Source organism: Gopherus flavomarginatus, chromosome 2, assembly GCF_025201925.1.
Source record: "Gopherus flavomarginatus isolate rGopFla2 chromosome 2, rGopFla2.mat.asm, whole genome shotgun sequence".
NCBI lineage: Eukaryota > Metazoa > Chordata > Testudines > Testudinidae > Gopherus > Gopherus flavomarginatus.
The window spans coordinates 299,313,777-299,334,964 of NC_066618.1; the positions used below are offsets into that span (position 1 = coordinate 299,313,777).

Sequence of the window (21,188 nt, forward strand, 5' to 3'; positions counted from 1 at the left end):
TATCTAAGCCTCCTTGTCCCTTGACTGCCCCCCCTAGGACCCTACCCCCTACCTGTCCCCTGACTGCTACAACCCTTATCCACACCCCCGCCCGCAGACAGAACCCCCTGGACTCCCATGCCTATCTAACTGCTCCCCACCCCCTGACAGGACCCCCAGAACTCTGGACCCATACAACCCCCCGCTGCTCCATGCCTGCCCCAACCCCTCTCCACACCCCTGCCTCCTGACAGTCCCCCCAGAACTCCTGACTCATCCAACCCCTGCAGCTCCTTGTCCCCTGACCCCCCCCTCCACAGACCCTCCCCACCCTAACTGCCCCCCAGCACCCTCCTTGCTCCCAGTCCCCTGACTGCCCTGACCCCTATCCACCCCCCAAACAGACCCCGGGACTCCCATGCCCCTCCAACTCCCCCCTGCTCCCTGATGACCCCCGCCCCTAGCCACCCCCCAGTATATCACCCCCCCATCCAACCCACCCTGCTCCCTGTCCCTTGACTGCCCCCCCCCGGCCCCGGAGCCGGCCCCCTAGCCTGCCCCCTTACCATGAGGCTCCTCGCTCATCTGGAGCCCTGCCGTCGCCTCCCCCCCGCGCACAGCCCTGCTCCGCCCCGCGCCTCAGAGCGCTGCGCACGTGGATGAGCGGGGAGCATCTTTCCCTCCCCATGGAGCCAAACGCTGCCCCGCGGGAGCGCCTAGCCCCAGCCTCCAGAGCACTGCGCGCGCGGCAGCAGGGCTCCAGGGGAAGGCAGAGGCTTGCTGAGCTCGGCCTGGGACCGCGGACCCCGCGGCTTGCCGCGTCGGCAGCATTTTTAATGGCACGCAGAGTCCCAGCAGGCAGCCGCGTGCCATTAAAAATTGGCTCGTGTGCCATCAGTTGCAGACCCCTGTTATAGACTAACAGCCGTTTTGGAGCATGAGCTTTCGTGAGTGAATACCCACTTCTTCAGATGCATCCGACCAAGTGGGTATTCATCCACGAAAGCTCATGCTCCAAAACGTCTGTTAGTCTATAAGGTGCCACAGGACTCTTTGCTGCTTATATAGTTTAATGAAATTTATCTGTGTAAAGGTGTTTGTGGCCACTGAATTTATTACTGGAGAAAGAAAGCTGGGTGACTTAACAGATTTTTTTTGCCAGTTATTTTGGGAGTTCTTGGCTATTATTCTGGTAGTTTTTCACGGTGGGTAGAGGATAGTGTTTTACTGCTGATGTTCAGCAGTTTTGTGTCAGTTCTGCTCATGTATTCATCAGCTTGAGCTTTCTAGGGTCTGGCATGCCTAGGAACTACAAATTGTCTTGAAGCTAAAACAAATGTTTTATTCAAAACATTGCAGTAGAATAACGTGTGCACTCTGAAATGTGTGTAATAAACCAAATTGTCCTGCTTGGAGCCTGAATGTTTAACAAAGAATCAAATCAACACAGATCTTTAAATTCTGAAAGAAATGAAAATACAGTTGAAACAGTCTTGCTTGGCAATATTGTAAAATGATGGTAGATCTTGTAATCTTTAGGATGGTGTTAATTTCCTAAAGTATGGCTTGCAGCTACTCTTTTATTTAATTATGAAGCCATGGCCCATGCTGACCATGGTCCCAGCATTCAGTGCTCCATGATTAGATGATTGATTAATTAGCTGAAGAAGTAGTATTTAATGATGGCACCTGTAATTTCCAAGTGTGGAGTAGAAAGGAGTGTAGGGAGACAAGTATTTTTATACCAAAAATTACTTTAAAAAAATTAGAGAAACAAAAACAAGTGGGTCAAATCTTAATTCTCTTAGTGATAATTCAAGCACATTGTTTTAATTGGGGTGGGATTCTTGCCATACCTCAGAGGACACCACAATTACAAGAAGGAAAAATTATCACAATTAGCTGACTGATTAAAGAAAGGAAAAGAGAAAAATAAACAAAATGGAACATAAGCAGTGAACAGTGTTTACTTCGCTTACAATCTTTGTCTCTCTGGAGAGCTGATGATAGAGATGACACCTTTTGGCTGTGAGTCTACCCTAGTGTGGAACACTTCTCTAGGTAAGGTAAGACCAAAGTGTACTATTCCCCAAATCCAGTAAAGTCATGTTTTAATGTATTCTAGATGTGCAAAGGATTCTTGTTTAAGGATTGAATTGTTTGTTTGGTTTATCATGGATAATTTACCTCTGCCAATTTATTAACTGTTTAGGTTATCTTAAGCCCTGTAAAGCTAAAGAAAGTATTTTATCGCAGTCACTTTAATAATAAATAAATTTTTAAAAAAGCTACTCAGGGAGTGGTCTTGAAACAGGCAAATTAATTAACATGAAGAATGTTAAATTCAAATTAAATCCCAGTATTTCTCTGTTAATTAAGGTTAGCTGACGTTGGCTCTCCAGGAATATGTTGTTTTAACAATCTGCTGTTTAACAGGATAGGCTGTTAATACCTTGGATGACAATAGCACTTCAATATCCCATTTAAATTATTACAAGGAAAGAATTAAATCTAATCCTTGGCAGTGCTTTTGCAAACTCCATTTCACCAATGATGTCATCAAGTTCCAGAAGCAGTGCTACAGTGGCATTCGTTCAGATATTTCTTGGGGGAGGGATGGAGAGAAACTTCTGGTCCCAGCCTCCACAGGAGGACTTCATTGCTAATCCTGGTCTCTCTTGGTTGGGCAGTCTCCCCTCTTTGTTATCCACACAGCCCATGAGTTGGTGCTGCCAAGAGTCAGGTTGTGGGTGGAGCACACCAGATCACACCACCATTTGACAGTCCATCACCTCTGTCTGCAGTGTGGGGTGGCCAGGGTGAATTTCAGTAACATTGTGACCATGCAGCCAGAGTGACGCTCTGGACCTCTCTGGCAGCAGCCATACTGATTAAAGCACCTAAGCATTCCCTCTTTAGAAGGGTATTAACTTGTGACGAGTGAACTGTTTGGTATGCAGGCTAAAGTGTGTTCTGTAGCATACTACACTGAGCAATCTGCTTGTGGACCAAGAGGAAAATTACACTTGTAAGCAGACCCTGTTAAAAGAACTCCATTCTGTGTGCCTGTACTGTGTGTGTTACAGGCCTCTGCTGCAAAACACTTCATTCGAAACAGAACCTTGAATCAATGACAACTTTTGACCCTGTTTTGCTTTGAGAGATGCCCGCCTCACTATTTTCCCCTCTAACCCTTGTTTACCAATAAATCCCAAACCAATTCTCTGTAAAATACACTCGAGTACAAGCTCCTAGTGATCAGAATTAGTGTATTTCGTAATCACTGTAGTGTCATAAGGGACATCGAAAATTTCCCTAAACTTTAACTCTTTTACTCCACTGTAACAGGTATCTATGGGTGGTAAAATTATCTGTCAAGGTAACTTTTCCAGACAACTACTGATTTTACTGAAATAGTTGAAGGCTGTTCATCAGAAGATGTGCGAGGTTTGAATTATTGCTAGCCATCTGCCTAGATAAGGACAGCCATACCGGTTCAGACCAAAGGTTCATCTAGTCCAGTATTCTGTCTTCTGACAGCGGCCAATGCCAGGTGCCCCAGAGGGAATGAACAGAACAGGTTATCAAGTCAGCCATCCCCTGCTGCCCACTCCCAGCTTCTGGCAAACAGGCCAGGGACACCATCCCTGCCCATCTTGGCTAATAGCCATTGAATAATGAGCTAGTTGTTATAGCAGTAGTGTAGCAATGCTGACTTGCTAGGTCTCCTTGATAGAGCTGTTCCAGTACCAGGCAATTGTGAATCAGCTGGAAGGCAGAGCTTGAGACTTGCATTAGGCACAGAAACTAAAAGCTCAGAGCTACCTCCTCTCATCTCTTAAAGGAGTAGTGGTGGTTTTTCTTAGACGGTTAATATTGGTCCATCACAGTTTTTATCTGGATTTCTCTAGCAATCTCAAACACTAACCTAATCCTTCACTATAGTTTAACAAACCTGTACAGGTTCTCACACAGCTTCACAGTTGCCACTGTGTTGCATGCCACAGCTACTTGGGACTTAACAGTAGCAGTGGGGACAAAACGGCTGCTCTGGAAGTGCTGGCCTCTGCCACAGAAGCTGAAAATTAGCTGTACAGAGCCTATGAAACATAGCTGAGCAGTTCTGATTCCGTCCAGTACAGACTAGTGGTATATTTACAAGAGTGACTCTCTTATAATTTTATACCATCCTCCTCATGCACCCAAGTGTTGGGGGGAAATTGATCCCTAATTACTGTGTGTGTGGAATAAGGCCCCATTTATTGCCATAGGTAACCGTGAGTGGTGATGTTTCCTGACTTTCTGTTATGGTCGTGTAACAAAATTAATTTGTTTCCAGGGAGACATGTCACTGCATCTGCATTGAACACACAGTAACCAGTGCCAGGACAATTAAAACTGGCAGGATATTTGATTCAAATAACTTCAAAGGTGGAACTGAGGGCCTGAAAGGCAGGGTACCCTTTCAGATCTCTAAAGTACGCCCACTGCAGAGTTTCTACAGCAACGGGGCATAGTGGGCTTTAGCATTCTTTCAGCCTCTTATACTTTTAATCCTGTATTCTTTTTGGAGAGAGGGTGTGCGCATTTCAAATGCAATCGGACTAAAGCTTCCTTTGTCTATCTGTGTAGCTTGGATACAATCTTTTTGAAGGAAGTATTAAATCCATTAAGAAGTCTTTAAATTGAGTCTTGGAATAGAGTTGATTCTGATGTGTTTTCACCAAGTGTTGCAATTAGTCTAAATAAGCCATAATTTTTAACAATGAGTGCAGTTAACCATGGGAACAATTTACCAAGGGTCGTAATGGATTCTCGATCACTGACCATTTTTAAATGCAAGACTGGATATTTTGTCCTGTAGTTTGGTGAGGGAAGAGATCAAGGATATTGCCAGAGAAGAGGTGGAATTGAAAATAGCTCTGCTGGCTTTTTAATTAGCTTGCTGAGAAATATGAAGTGTATAGAGTGGATTGGATGCTAGGCCACTGATAACATCAAGAAATGGCTCAGCATTTGCTGGACTGTTGCATGTGTTATGCTGGGTGTTGAATTTCCCTCTGGAAAGGAGAAGTTGACTCCTGGTAGAGTTTGCAGATGCTCTTGACTTTCAATAGTTGTGAGGAGCATGTTCAGAGGCACAGGTGGTGATTGACATTTTGTAAGATCTTCCAGGGCATCTGTTGTCTGGCAGGGCCAAACTTCTGGAGGGAGCATGCTGCATGGGATGCAGGATTGATGTTTCTGCTGTTTCTTTTGGTTGAGTAGAGCAGTTCCAGTTTAACAAGAGGACTTGCTGACTTCAGTGGTTCTATAGGGTGTGACTTTGCTCTTTGTCACCTCTCCAGACAGAAGCCTGAGAGGATAGATGGGGCTTACACTGTGCTGTGCAGACCAACAGAGCTATTTCCAGAGTCAGAGGCCTTCCCCTGTGAACATCCTGCCTCCCCAGTCCATAGATAGTCCAGTACAGGGACTGCCAACTCGGGCACCCTAGCTGAGGTCATCTGTTGTGGCAGTAGATGGTGGAAAAGCTACTCTTTCAGGTAGCTAAGATCCAAAGTGTATAGGTCCTCATAGATCAGTGTCAACATCTTTACGCTGCACCTGGGAGCAGATGGGAATCAAGTGCAGTCAAGAACGGATTTTCATGCTCCATTTAGGGGGAGGGATAGCTCAGTGGTTTGAGCATTGGCCTGCTAAACCCAGGGTTGTGAGTTCAGTCCTTGAGGGGGCCACTTAAGGATCTGGGACAAAGATCAGTACTTGGTCCTGCTAGTGAAGGCAGGGGGCTGGACTCACTGACCCTTCAGGGTCCCTTTCAGTTCTAGGAGATAGGATATCTCCATTTATTTTTTTAGAGGGGAGGGATAGCTCAGTGGTTTGAGCATTGGCCTGCTAAACCCAGGGTTGTGAGTTCAATCCTTGAGGGGGCCATTTGGGGATTGGTCCTGCTTTGATCAGGGGGTTGGACTAGATAATCTCTTGAGGTCCCTTCCAACCCTAATAATCTATGATTCTATGATCTCATGCTCCCAAGCAAGTGGACAGCCACACTTTGCAGCAGCTGTCTCTTGTGTGTGACCTTGAAAGGTAGCCCTATGCAGAGTACATGGTAATGAGTTAATCTGGAGGTCATAATAGCTTAGGCAACAGCAAGAAGATTCATGTCTCAGAGAAATGATCACAGTTGTATGTATGTATGTATGTATGCATGTGTTGGGGGGGTGGGGAGTGTGCAGAGGAGGAAGGAGGGATTTCTCCCTACCCCCACATGGGAACATATAGGTCTTTTATTCCCAGTATTATAACAGTGAGCTCTGGAAAACACCACCTGTATTGCATGACCGTGCCATCTGTCCAGAAAATGAGTAGCCTCAGCTCCTTCCATGAACTGAAGCAAACAACGTGTGGTATCATTGGCATCCCTTCTCTGCCAGTAAAATGCACTTTGGTGTGCATTACCACACCTTCATTCTCATGTGGCACTTTGTAGAGCACCAGCAACATTTTGAAGTGCTGCCTAACGATTATACTGGCTTTGCTGTTGTCTCATTGCACCCTGCAGCGATTTACAAAGCTCTTTTTGCTTTTTTTACTGTGTGAAGTAAGAACGCAGTAGCCTAGCCTGTCTGAATTCACCAGCAGTGTTCGTTGCAAGCGCTGTAAAATCAGCAACGGGCTGGAATGCGAGGAGAAAGAGGTTCCAGAATATTCTACAGCACCGAAGGTTCCAAGGTGATGAGCGCCATGACAGCTCCACCAGTGAAAGATGATGTGTGGCTAAAGCATAGGACTGGGAGGTAGGGACTTCTGGGTTCTCATCCCAGATCTGTCACTGACTTGGTGTGACTGTGGGCAAGTCAAGTCACTTGGGCTGTCTGTGCCTCAGTTCCCCCTGGGAAATGCATATACTGCCGATATATTGGTACTGCCCAGGCTGAACTGTTAGTGCCAGTCAGTCCCTTCCAGATGGGGCTTTAGGAACGTTGGTATTACAACTAGGTCCAAAGTGACTGGCTCTTGTGCTTGTGGTCACGGAGGCTCTTTATTTCAGCATAAAAGGGTCTAAGCTCAGCATGCTGCTGTTTAGTGAAAATGTGTTGGTGAAAAGCTTTTTCCCCCTTTGTAGTTGCTCTCAACTCTTCAGAGATTCAAAACCAAAGCCAGTGCATGCTTTGTAGGAGGCTGAGATCATTATTGTGAAAAGAGGGTCCGTGCAGCCCCTCAGGGCCTGTGGCCTCCCGGATTTGTTTGACTCTAGGCCTGGTGAACATAATTGTGTAATGCTTGCTGTTCTCAGATCTTTATTATTTGGATGGATTGTTTTCCTTTTCGCCTCCCGCTTATGGTCAGTTGTGTTAAAACAAGTGGCCGAGGTGAATGTACCTTGGCCATTGATCCGTTGTTTCATGAAGGGCTAATATATTGAGTTGTGCAAGTTGATTAATTGCTCTGGTAAATTAAAAGGCTGAGGAGAAAGCAGGAGAGCTGTAAAGTCTTCGCCCTTTCTCCAAAGGCAGGGGAAATAATGATGTAAAGAGGGGGGGCTATTTCCCAGCATTAAGAGCCTGCTAATCCTCAGAATGCCACGAGGAAGCTGAGTGCTCCAGTGTTGTTGTGGGTCTGGTGGTCTTGGTGTGCCCTGGCGTTTCCTCTCAGGAGACAGGATTTCAATCCTGTCCTAGGTCACAGCTGGAGCTATTTTTACTGGTGGTCTCCTGTTTCTAATTGGCCAAATACAGGCTTCCTCTTCTAGGCTGAGAAGAGTGTGTGATGTTTGTGCCCCAACCCCCCTGCAAAATGTGTGGAGTTCACATTCCTTCAGCTCCTCTGTAGAGGGGTCCCGGGCTACTGGGAAGTGCCTAGCATTTTGATGCATGCCCTTTCCCTCTTGTGCCCCAGCATGGCAATCTGTGTGTATTTTCCAGGTACTACTGGCCTAGTCTGGTAGCAAATTCAAGATTGGGGTTGAAATTATAGAGGGTCTGAATTTGCTCCCATGTATCTGCAGAAGTGATCTTCAGAGTCCTATCAGTATCTCTAAATCCCACTTCAGAAGCTAGATGGAATCTGGGGGGCTCTGGGGAAAAGTCCTGTCCTGGACAGAGTGACATGTATGTGGCTCCTTGGAGTATTGCTGACTGGGCTGGGAGGAATGATCCTCTCTCCACTAATATGATTTTTAAATCTTCCTTTCTCCTACATCGGCAAGGAAGCTTCTTCAGTGAGCAAGGCGAAACTGTTTTCCTGTTTGGTAGCTCAGCAGGGTGCAAAAAATGGTAGCTCACCTGGAAACTTGGGTGTCCAAATGTTTGGGGTTTTTTTGGCACGGAGAGAGAGGGAGAAATGGTATGGGGCATAAATAGGCGATTTTCTGCTCAAGCTTTTTTCTTTTCTACTGTGTTTTGGTCTGTCTCTGCAGAGTCAGGACAGTACTTGACACATAGTGGGTATGTCTACCCTGCAGCTGGAGTGGCTTGAGCCAGCTGCTGCATCCACACTTCTATTTTTACTATGCTAGGTTGAGCCCTGCTAGCATGAGTCTCTGTCTGGGCAGGGAGGTTCGCTCCCGGCTGCAGTGTAGACATACTCTAAAGAGCTACAGCAGAGGGTAGCATGCGAATCCCATCCATGTATACACAATTCCCCTGCTGTGGTAGGTTAGTTCCTTTTCTGCATCCAGTTCTTGACACCTGGAGTCTGCTGCAGGATGACCCGAAGCAGGATTTGTGCAGTGGTAGTCAGTTTCCTTTTGCAGCTGGGTCTGTGTCAGTGCTGCTGAGCTGAAGTGCCCTTGTAGCTGATGCTAGCCACTGAGGCATGTCCAGGAGCGTGGTGAATCAGGAAACATGGCAGGTGGCCAGCAGCATGTGCTGGAATCACCATGCATATCTGTTTCTCAAATGTGGCTACTGTTGCCGCATGCAGCCACCAGGGGCTTTTCTTGCAAGCAGAGCCTCCTGGGTAGTGATGGGGGGAGCAAAGCAGAGGCCCATCCCCCAGTGCCGCCAGCAGGGTCTGGGCCCTGCCACCTTCTGGAGCCACAAATGCTGTAGGAGCAGGTGGCCAGTGTGAGTTCCTCACCTTCCTGGTGGGACTCAGGCTTTGGGTTTCATCCCTGGGTGGTGGACAGCTGGCTCTGGCTGTGTGGTAGTGGGCTCCATTCCCGAGATGTAGGGCTTTGGGCTCTGGCCCTGAGGATTCGGCCATGGGCTCATTCCCTGGAGGTCGTCCTGTCCTCTGCTGCACCCCCATCACCCCTGGCTCCCTTCCTCCCTGAACGTCATCCTATCCTCTGCTGCCTCCTCAGCTCCCCATCACCCCTGGCTCCCTTCCTCCCTCCCCATCCAGGGCTTAATTTGTCCCCCAGCTTGCTGGGGCTGAGTAAGTCTGCTGTGAAAAGTGATATTAACAAATATACAAATATCGCTTTTCACAGTAACAGACTTACTAGCTAGAAAGCCTTTAAAAAGGGGGGAACATGCAAAGCAAATTATTTGTGTTTCTGTTCTGTTTAGGTCCAGTAAAGAATAAACAGCTGTACATTATGTTTATTACTGAGTCTGCAAAACCCCCCTACATAAATAAATACGTATGCACATATATATATCTCCAAATCATTGTAATTTGTTTTCCCTACAGTTGGTTACGTGTTTTAGGAAAAATGGTCAGAGTGGCCACCAGCAAGAGTTGGTGGCCGCACTCTGAGGCCACCCAAAAATGTGTTGTGAGAACTCCTGTGTAGAAGGTGGGAGGTGAGAGACCTCAGAGGCTTGTGCTCAGGAGACTCAGAACGAGCATAGCAATGGCTGCTGGAAATTGAAATAGAGATGGCTCCTGGCAGAGCTTTGTTGGCGCCCAGGACTGTAATAGCAGGGTATCCTCTAGGTGGGGAGTGAGGGCAGCAGCTGGCTTTTGGGGGGCTTAGTAATGGAGAGGTAAAAGGTGCTGAAGGTGAGCATTGAGATTCATTGGCATAGTTGTATGCAGCAAAGCTTGCTACAGGTCTTAGCAGCATCATATCAGCCTCTGTCCAATGTTTAGCTCTCAATTTTCATGAGTACTAACTTCCTTCTCACAACCACCAATTATGCTCAGTATTGTCTGAAAGTCTGCCACAATCCTGCAAAAAGGGCTTCTAAGATTCCCCTGGAAATAGATAAATGGGGCCAAATCTGGTGCTCAGGACCGCAGTCACTAGTTGCAGTGGTTCTGTATTTCTAGAAAGTGGTTCCATTTCTATATTATATGTGGTGGTTGCTGGACTTTGTTGCTCTCTCTTAGCATCACCTTTTTATTCCTCTGTATTTCTTCATTATTTGAGAGTGCCAGCAGCATGCTGAGCATTTCTCAGCCCAGTCTGCCCTGAGGAGTTTTGAATCTGAATAGACAATGTACTCATGAGAGTACTAGGGTGGTGGTTCAGGATGCGAGAGGGAAAAAGTGTCAGTGCTAAAAGGTAGCACATCTGCTTAGTGCTTGGATTTAAGAAAAAATGCCGTTTAGATGGTCATCAGATTAGCTTACTCCCCTCTGTGCTGTGAGCTGGAGATGGGGCAAAGGCCTTTCAGAAGGGATGCATTTAAGGGAGAGTCACTGGAATCCTTAGCCTTGTATAGGGAATAGTGCAAGCCAGGGCTTGGGAAAACCTGACTCACATCCCCTCCCAAGCAGCCTTTGCTCTCCACCCTGCCTTCCTAGCTAGTTCTGGGCAACTGCAACAGCTTTTTCATTGTCCCTCTTTGTTCTCCCTCAGGCTGGAATGGGTGGAAATCATAGAGCCTCGAACGCGGGAGCGCATGTACGCCAACCTCATCACAGGGGAGTGTGTGTGGGATCCGCCTGCTGGCGTCCGCGTAAAGCGCACCAACGAGAACCAGTGGTGGGAACTGTTCGACCCGAACACCTCACGGTTCTACTACTACAACGCCACCACCCAGCGGACCGTATGGCACCGGCCGCAGAACTGTGACATCATCCCGCTGGCCAAGCTGCAGACCCTGAAGCAGAACACCGAGTCACCGAGGGCCTCCACAGAGAACAGCCCTGGGCGGAGCAGCAATGTCAGCAGGGAGGGCAGCACCAGCTCCTCCCTGGAGCAGGAGCTGGAGGGCAGCGAGAAGGTGCAGGATCAGACGAGGTCAAACCGTCAGTCAGCCCAGTTTGCTGTAGTGAAAGAAGAACCAGAAAGGTAAAGCAGAGCTGTCTCCACGCAGCATGTGACGTAGACTGGTGGGTAGTGAAATACCCTCAGCCGGGGGAAGCTGTAATGAATTTGTGCTGCAAGCGACAGATCCTGTGTAACTCACCCCTTCCCTGGATGAACTGAGAGCCAGAGCAGCGGTGCCCAAACTTCCTCTCGCATCCTCCCTGCCCCCCTTACCAGTAATAGAATGTGTCCATGCCACCCCGGGCTGGGAGTGGGGCTGCGTGGTGCGTGCTCCCTCCCCGATCCCCTGTGAGGGTGGCCTGCGCCCTGCCCCACCCCGGATGTTCCTCCATGCCCACTTAAGGGGGGACTCTCCCTGTACTTTGGGGACAGCTGTACTAGAGGATAGCTTTTCTAGCTAAAGTGTTAATGGGCCATGTGCAAGAGGGCAGTGTCATTCATTCATAAAGCAATTATGTGTTGGAGGAAGGGGTGTCACTGCCTCTGACTGCAGGGATACCTCTGTGCCGACCCGCAGGTGTAACTTAGTGCTGTCTCCTAAAAACACTTAGGAAAAGCAATTTTCTAAACTTAGAAATGCACCATATTTCACAAAATGGATCATAAGCTCTCCACCAGACCTACTTCCAAGGCAAGTGACTTTTATCCCTTTTCTGTATCTCATCGTGAATACAGTCTGCTGGGCTGATCTGTTTGTGCTGACTCAGGGGTTTTCCAGCAGGGGTGACTTTCTCTTTTAAAAAGGGGATTTTCAAATTGAATAAAAATATAAAGCCAAGTTTCCTGGTATGTAGGCACAAAAACTGTGCTCTCCGATCCGGCAGCTGCATTGCACATTCTTTGCACCCCTGTTCTGTACTGTTGTTGATTTACAGTTTTGATGCCTACGTACCTATTTTTTCTCCTTTAAAATGTATATTATTGGAATGTAAATGAACTCCCAAGCCACATGTCTCCCTGAAATTGCACTCTTGCCATTTGCAGATAATTGGCAGAGAAATCTGTGCTTGTAACTAGGGTTTTACTTTCTTCCAGTCTACATAGCAGTGCCATGGCATGGTCTAGTGGTTAGACCCAGGGCTGGGTGTTAGACCTTCCTGGCTGTGCCACTGAAGTGGTGTGATACTATGGGGAAATCACTTACCCTGTCTGTTTCTCCATTTGTAGAATGGAGAGAAACCTGAGCTTTGTAAAAACCCTTGGAGATTCTCTGGTGGAATGCACTATGGAAGTACTGAGTATAGTAGTGCTGGGTTACCTGTACAGTGTGCTGCATTAGTCCTCTTACAGTGCACGTGGCACCACTGCGCTTTCCTGGGAATTTGAGCTGTGTTCCTGTTACACCGCCATCTTGTGGATGCAGCCTGCAGGCTATATAAACCATTTTATTTATTTATTGTATTTATTTATTACTTACTACCTACAGAGGGTATAAATGGGAGTTTATTCCTAAAAATGATCCCATTGTAAACCTCTGGATGTAATATTCATTCAAAGTTTCCATTCTAGCAACTACTCATTTCCCACCCTCCACTCATTCCAGCCATTACTACTATTAGTAAATGTCCATAGTCTGGTAGTCCAAAGGCTTTAATTGGGATCTCTATCCTGTTTGCTGAATGTCACACAAACACAATGGAGGCAATATCTGCCCTGAAGAGCTTCTGTTCTAAAGATGCAGTTTCCCTCTCTCTGGCCAAGTCTACTCTTGAGGGTGATTCTCAGCTTCTGTAAATACACTCATGCTAGCTCTTTTCAAGCTAGGGCTCTAAAAATAGTAGTGTAGTCATGAGTGGTGGCCTGGGCTAGTCAACCAAGTAAAAACCCGCCTAGATCCTATGAGTGCACAACCTGAGGCAGCTAGTCCATGCCGCTGCTTGCTGCTTCTCGTGTGACTGCAGCCACACTCCTATTCTTAGTGCACTAGCTTGACGAGAGCTAGGGCGAGTATGTCTAAGCAGGCTGGGAATCCCACCCCTAGCTCCAAGTGTAGATGTAGCTTCAGGGAAACTCTGAGGCCATGGCTACACTCACACTTTACAGAGCTGCAACTTTTGCGCTCAGGGGTGTGAAAAAACACCCCCCTGAGCGCTGCAAGATACAGCGCTGTAAAGTGTCAGTGTAATCAGGGCGGCAGCGCTGGGAGCGGGGCTCCCAGCGCTGCACGCTACACCCGTAAAGGATGTGGTTTACATGCAGTGCTGGAAGAGCTCTCTCCCAGCGCTGCCGCTCCGACTACACTCACACTTCAAAGCGCTGCCGCGGCAGCGCTTTGAAATTCCAAATGTAGCCATACCCTCAGTTAGATTGTGGCTGTTTCCTGTGTTGCTTTGTTGTAACCCGTCTGCCTCCCTGATGCCCTCTACTGTGTATTCAAAATACAGCAGCCAACTTCATATTCTGGCTTGTCCATCATGCAGAGTGTCTTACCCCATCTTTGAATCCCTCTACTGATTTCTCTTGTCTGCCCCATTAAGTTCAAATTTCTCATCTTCTCCTTCAAGGCCCTGGCAACTCTGAGCCATCTGATTTATCCTCCTTTCTTCTTGAACCCTGCTATCCCTCTGCTATGCCAGTGATACCAACTGGGTCTTCCCGCATGTCTGCATCATGCTTTCTTTATACTTCCCTACACACAGAATGCCTTCCGTGAACTGATTCAGAAGGCCACTACCTTAGAACATAAGAATGGCCATACCGGGTCAGACCAAAGGTCCATCTAGCCCAGTATCTGTCTACCGACAGTGGCCAATGCCAGGTGCACCAGAGGGAGTGAAGCTAACAGGCAATGATCAAGTGATCTCTCTCCAGCCATCCATCTCCACCCTCTGATGAACAGAGGCTAGGGACACCATTCTTTACCCTTCCTGGCTAATAGCCATTTATGGACTTAGCCACCATGAATTTATCCAGTTCCCTTTTAAACATTGTTATAGTCCCAGCCTTCACAACCTCCTCAGGTAAGGAGTTCCACAAGTTGACTGTGCGCTGTGTGAAGAAGAACTTCCTTTTATTTGTTTTAAACCTGCTGCCTATTTCTTGTATTATGGGAATAAGTAAATAACTTTTCCTTATCCACTTTCTCCACATCACTCATGATTTTATATACCTCTATCATATCCCCCCTTAGTCTCCTCTTTTCCAAGCTGAAGAGGCCTAGCCTCTTTAATCTTTCCTCATATGGGACCCTCTCCAAACCCCTAATCATTTTAGTTGCCGTTTTCTGAACCTTTTCTAGTGCTAGAATATCTCTTTTTTGAGGTGAGGAGACCACATCTGTACGCAGTATTCGAGATGTGGGCGTACCATGGATTTATATAAGGGCAATAATATATTCTCAGTCTTATTCTCTATCCCCTTTTTAATGATTCTTAACATCTTGTTTGCTTTTTTGACTGCCTCTGCACACTGCGTGGACATCTTCAGAGAACTATCCACGATGACGCCAAGATCTTTTTCCTGACTCGTTGTAGCTAAATTAGCCCCCATCATATTGTGTGTGTAGTTGGGGTTATTTTTTCCAACGTGCGTCACTTTACATTTATCCATATTAAATTTCATTTGCCATTTTGTTGCCAAATCACTTAGTTTTGTGAGATCTTTTTGAAGTTCTTCACAATCTGCTTTGGTCTTAACTATCTTGAGTAGTTTAGTATCATCTGCAAGCTTTGTCACCTCACTGATTACCCCTTTCTCCAGATCATTTATGAATAAATTGAATAGGATTGATCCTAGGACTGACCCTTGGGGAACACCACTAGTTACCCCTCTCCATTCTGAGAATTTACCATTAATTCCTATCCTTTGTTCCCTGTCTTTTAGCCAGTTCTCAATCCATGAAAGGACCTTCCCTTTTATCCCATGACAGCTTAATTTACGTAAGAGCCTTTGATGACGGACCTTGTCAAAGGCTTTCTGGAAATCTAAGTACACTATGTCCACTGGATCCCCCTTGTCCACATGTTTGTTGACCCCTTCAAAGAACTCTAATAGATTAGTAAGACACGATTTCCCTTTACAGAAACCATGTTGACTATTGCTCAACAGTGTTTGTTTTTCTATGTGTCTGACAATTTTATTCTTAACTATTGTTTCGACTAGTTTGCCCGGTACCGACGTTAGACTTACTGGTCTGTAATTGTCGGGATCACCTCTAGAGCCCTTTTTAAATATTGGCGTTACATTAGCTAACTTCCAGTCACTGGGTACCAAAGCTGATTTAAAGGACAAGTTACAAACCTTAGTTAATAGTTCCACAACTTCACATTTGAGTTCTTTCAGAACTCTTGGGTGAATGGCATCTGGTCCCGATGACTTCTTAATGTGGAGTTTATCAAATAATTCCAAAACCTCCTCTGGTGACACTTCAATCTGTGACAGTTCCTCAGATTTGTCACCTACAAAAGCCAGTTCAGGTTTGGGAATCTCCCTAACATCCTCAGCCGTGAAGACTGAAGCAAAGAATCTATTTAGTTTCTCCGCAATGACTTTATCCTCTTTAAGGGCACCTTTTGTATTTTGATCGTCAAGGGGCCCCACTGGTTGTTTAGCAGGCTTCCTGCTTCTGATGTACTTAAAAAAACATTTTGTTATTACCTTCTGGAGTTTTTGGCCAGCTGTTCTTCAAACTCCACTTTGGCTTTTCTTATTACACTCTTGCACTTAACTCCTCTTTGGCTTTTCTTATTACACTCTTCACCTCCTTCCGGTTCATTCTCAAGATACACTTCTGTGATGTCTACAAGGAACTGACCAACTAATGCTGAATAGGTGGAGGGGAAGTTGGTATAGTTACTGGATGTTTCATTTTAAAATGTATATAAAATTCATACATATTTTTGATTGCATTCCTCTCCTCCAGCCTTCGGGTGTCATTTGTCATCTTAGATAGCCCTGCCCTAGCTGTGAGGACAGCACTCAGCATACTGAGGGTGCTACCAGAATAAATAACTGTTCCATGACCTGAAGGTCACTCACTACATTTGGTTTTTCTCAGGCTAATAGGGGAAGTGATTTCCAGAAGTGAGTGCTCTGCCTCCAGATCCCCAGCGCCTGAATCTATGGATGCATAGTGCTAACACCCCATTGGGAACAGGGAATGGCAGTGGCTAAAATAACCAAAATTGAAACAGGGTAAGGCTTGTAGACCAAGATCACCACCTTAAATTGCAACCAGTACTGTGGTAAATGTGAATAATTTGTGTCAGTGCTAGCAAGGCATAACCCTTCTATAGCCCCAACCAGACCTTCAGCAGGCTTGTTGGAACTTAAGAAAGATAAATTGATCCCTTAGGTACTTATCTGGCCCTATTAACATAATATCTGGGCATCCCCAATCTTTTAATTAATTTACTCTCATAACAGCATAAGAACAGCCATACTGGGTCAAACCAGTGGTCCATCTAGCCCAGTCTTCTGACAATGGCCAGAGATAGGTGCTTCAGAGAGAATGAACAGAACAGACAGTCCTCAAGTGATCCATCCTGTCTGTCGCCCATTCCCTGCTTCTGGCAAACAGGACTAGGGATGCTTCAGAGCTTGGTTTTGCGTTCCTGTCTATCCTGGCTAGTAGCCATTGATGGACCTATCCTCCCTGAACGTATCTGTCCCTGCCTGCAGGTATATGGGATCTTGGGGAGCAATTACCACACAGCTGGGGTTCCAATTAATTTCTTTATTAAAGGAAAAAAAAGGAAGTGGTGGGAATTTAATAATGAAATACGATGGGATGGGGTGTATAGGGTGTTTACAATAGACAATGATGGGGGGGGTTCTTCTTATTGAACAGTGTAGGGAGTTCTAATAGTGAGCTACAGCAAGTGGGGTTCAGCACAATGGGATACAGTACAGTCAATAAGCAACTCTAGATACAGTGTGGAAATGCAAAGCGTACCCAAAAGAAATGCAAAATAAAATAGTAGCTTCTATATGAGTTAATAGCTATATACACAATGTAACACAGTGGCATCATTGTAAATACAAAGTATATCAGAAAAGTGGAGGCAACCAATGGGGTGTTATCATTACAAGTAAAATGTGCGTTACAGTACAACAATACAATATCAATATAAAGGCTGGGTCAAGAAACAGGAGGGAGGGAGGGAGTGATTAGTGGTATGCAGACGAGCGGCTGGAAGCAGCGAGAGACTCTGAAGCCCTGCAGGGTGAGGACAACGGAGCAGTGTGATGGTGATCTTCGGTAGGGGAGGGGCAGCGGAGTAGTGTAAAGAAGGGCTAGAGAGAGGTTTAAGCAACAAGCGGACACCAAAAACAAAGGTAAAAAAAAAAAGCTAAGGGTTTGGGAAGTTTCACAGGGGGAGAAGCAGCAAGGGGTTTGGGAAGTTCGGAGGGTGATGCAGACGCGGGGGGAGGGGAAGCAGCAAGGAGTTGGGAAGTTCGGAGAGAGTGCAGATGCGGGGGAAAAAGCAGCAAAGGGTTATAACAGGGAGATACGGAGGAGCACACAGAGGGGGAGATTGGAGCGGGGGAAAAACAGACACGGGAAAGTTCAGGAAGAGATCGGGACAGCAGGAAGGCGAATTTAAGCAGCAAAAAACCTTATCTATCTTAACCAACGACTAGGCAAAACAACAAATATCACAATTCTAAGCAAAACTATAACAAGCAACTATACGGAGCAACAAAACAGTAAACTATAACAAGGCAGTTGAAACTTAAAGCTCTACAATCTTAACAAACTATGACTTATTAAACTAAAAAAACCAAGACCTATGGTGCACCTTATGCTATGGGGAGGTTACAGAGGGCAGAGTGGTATGTGTCCAGGACCCAGCTCCCAAGGAAGCCAAGGGATGGTGGCTACAGCGGTGGATACAGCTGAAAGCAGAGAGCCCCAAGGCAAAGCCCACAGGAACAGAGCTTAGCAGTGGCACAAACTTATTTTTTGCGGCAAAGAGCCCTGGAGTTTGAGAGGTTTTAAGACACAGACCAAGGTTTAGCTTGAGTCTGTGTGCTAGGGAAACAGAGCCAGCAGCTAAAATAATAAAATAAAACTATAGAAAGTTTTACAGAGGGATTCTTACCAGTCCCCAAGGCAGCAGCAAAGGCAGAATCAGCAGCAACATCAGAAGAGGCAAGGAGGGCTCAGTACAGTCTCAATAATCAGGAGATCTCTCAAGTAGCAATTCGTTCTTCGTGGGGAGGGGGCGTTCAAAAAACGGGGGTACGCTCAAAAATAAAACGAGAGCGGAGAAAGGACCCCCCAGAACCCCTGGCTGATCAGACCAGGCAGCAATGCAGGAACCTTTCTGAGGTGTGTTTCAAAAATGTCTGGTTTTAAAGGCAAACTTGGGCAGTTTCCCGCCAGTAATCCTGATAGGCTCCCTCTGTCACAGGGGAGGGGGCACAGGGAAAAAACTGAAGGTAAGCCCAGAGACATGCCTGGACATAGTCCTGTGCAATAGGTGACTCAAAAGCACATGAGGCCTATGACTCATGCCCAGGATCTTAAAAACACATTAGGTCTTGCAGCTCTGGACATTGCCTACCCTACACCAAGCCCAGGCTCAACGAGGTGATAACAGGACTAACCCTTTGAACAGGGCAGTGGTCCCACTTAGCACGCAGCACAAGTGGCCATCCCTTTGAGAAGGGCAATGGCCCTGGTAAACAACTTAACAGCCAGGGAAGGGCGGCCACAGGAGAACAGAAAACAAAATGGAGTCTGGGGACAGCTGTAAGAAACAAAATGGAATAGGGGATAGCTGTAACAGACATTGATGGACCTATCCTCCCTGAACGTATCTAGTTCTTTTTTGAACCCTGTTATGGTCTTGGCCTTCACAACATCCTCTGGCAAAGAGTTCCACAGGTTCACTGTGCGTTGTGTGAAGAAATACTTCCTTTTTCTTGTTTGAAACCTGATGCCTGTTAATTTCACTTGGTGATGCTTAGTTCTTGTGTTATGAGAAGGCGTAAATAACACTTCCATATTTACTTTCTCCGCACCAGTCATGGTTTTATAAACCTCTATCATATCCCCCCTTAGTCATCTCTTTTCAAAGCTGAAAAGTCCCAGTCTTATTAGTCTCTCCTCATATGGAAGCTGTTCCATATCCCTAATCACTTGTGTGTCCCTTTTCTGTACCTTTTCCAGTTCTGTGTATCTTTTTTGAGATGGGGCGACCACTGTTCAAGATGTGACGTAGGGCAGTGCTGTTGTCCCTGGATGACAGGATAAGAAATAATGGAAACTGAAGCAAGTGAGATTTAGGTTAGTCTTTAGGAAAAACTTCCTAACTGACAGGGTGGTTAAACACTGGAACAAATTACTTGAGGAGGTTGTGGAATCTTCATCATTGTTGGTTTTTAAGAACAGGTTAGATAAACACCTGTCAGGGAGGGTCTAGATAATGCTTAGTCCTGCCTCAGAGCTGGGGACTGGGTAGATGACCTATCAAGGTCCTTTCAGTCCTATATTTCTATGATACTTTCCTCATTGTACAGATGGGGAACTGAGGCATAGAGGCTAAGTGATTTGTCCAAGATCACACAGGAAGTCTGTGGCAAAATAGAGACTGGAACTCAGGTCTCACAAGTCCTAGGCTATCTTAACCAGTGAACCATCTTTTCTCTTTAATGAACAAATCTTCTAAAGTTTCCCACTGGCTCTCTTCCAAATCTTTCTTGGGCTTCAGAGAGTCAATCTGACCTCTCATTTCAATACGTACTGCCCTTTGCATTGGTGGAGCTCCAAGTGCTTTACAAAGTGCTCTATAAGAGCTATATGAGGGTCATATTTATTTATTTATTATTACACTAAGAAAATTGCAGCAGCCCTCCCCATTAATATGGAGGTGCAGCTGCCAGAGGCTGTGGCTCCCAATACAGTATGCACTGGTGCATATGCAGTAGCCTCTCTGCTCAAGGTGGAAGCTTTGCCTCTTGGAATCTGTTACTTCTGTGGAGTACACCTGTATATGAAACTGTGGTTTGTTCCTTTTCGTGCCAGTTAGGTACAGCTGCTGCCAAGCTTGTCTCAGAAAACGGAAGTTTGGGCCTTCTCCCGGCAGAAGTATGAGGCGTTAACTAGAATTGGAATGGGAGGCTTTAATTTTCTGTGCAGATGGTCCTGTGTTTTTCTGCAGGCAGCAGCAGCAGCATGTGCATGCTCAGCGGCTTCCTGAAAGAAGAGAGAGAGCCATTTTCCTTTCAGCGGTAATACCCACTCTTGTTTAGTGCCTGTCTTTACTGGTGTGGTGTTCTGCAGACCCTAATTGTGACACGGTAGATCATTAAAAGCTCCCACTGCTTCAAATGCCAGGTTGCTGTGCTGCAGAATGCAAAGGCTCAGAAGGGTGAAGTGAATGAAACTGGGCCTGGAAGTGAAAGAACGTTACCCTGTAATGCTGGAAAATGGGTAACACTCTCTAGCAAGAGCCAGCACCAGGCTGAGAGAATAAAACATAAGGTGGCTTCTTGGGAACTTTCTTTCCAGTCCCCCATGCAATCTCCGTCCTCCCCTTTCTCCACAATTCAGTCATGGCTCATGTACATTCAGAAAGTGAGTCCTAATTCTATAAGCATTGGCAAATGTACAGTAGGTCCTAGGTTACAAGTAGAAATAAAGGCACCGCATCCAGATTCCTCCTTGTAGAGTCTCCTGTGTGAACTGTGGTGAAGGTGGGGTTTCACAGCAGTGGAAACAATACATGAGCTGAAGCATAATATCTGCCCTCTGTACCTGGAAATGGTTTGATGGCAACTTTGTCTCTCTAGCCTGTGTACTTGTGCCAGAGGAGAACTATAGCACTGCCATACCTGCCCAGCGCTGGATTGAAGCATTGGTCCTGTAGGCCCATGGCTAGGGCCCCATCTCCTGGAGTCAAGTGATTATGGCAGGATATCAGCAGCTGTTTTTTATAAAAGTTGTTTCCAGCCCTTGTGACTGAAGAAGAGCTTTCAAATATGACCAGAGTGTAACTGCTGCAGCCATTTCTGTCTGAATCTGCAGAGACAGTCAGTAGGTCTGAGAGGGGGAAACTCCCCCTGCTTCTGAGAGGGGGAAGTTAGCTCT

The 21,188-nt window shown here is 46.3% G+C and overlaps 2 protein-coding genes across 3 annotated transcripts in view; one reads left to right on the top strand and one right to left on the bottom strand.

Annotated features, from left to right (window-relative positions):
- EEF1D (eukaryotic translation elongation factor 1 delta) overlaps positions 1 to 21,188 on the bottom strand; it is a 420,646-nt gene that overhangs the window by 291,843 nt on the left and 107,615 nt on the right. The window lies entirely within an intron of this gene.
- The window catches only part of ARHGAP39 (Rho GTPase activating protein 39), a 423,196-nt gene that overhangs the window by 118,345 nt on the left and 283,663 nt on the right, over positions 1 to 21,188 (top strand). For both annotated transcript variants that reach the window (XM_050940675.1, XM_050940676.1), the window contains exon 2: positions 10,739 to 11,173. In XM_050940675.1, the coding sequence (XP_050796632.1) occupies positions 10,739 to 11,173 (435 nt within the window). The remainder of the gene's footprint in view (positions 1 to 10,738; positions 11,174 to 21,188) is intronic.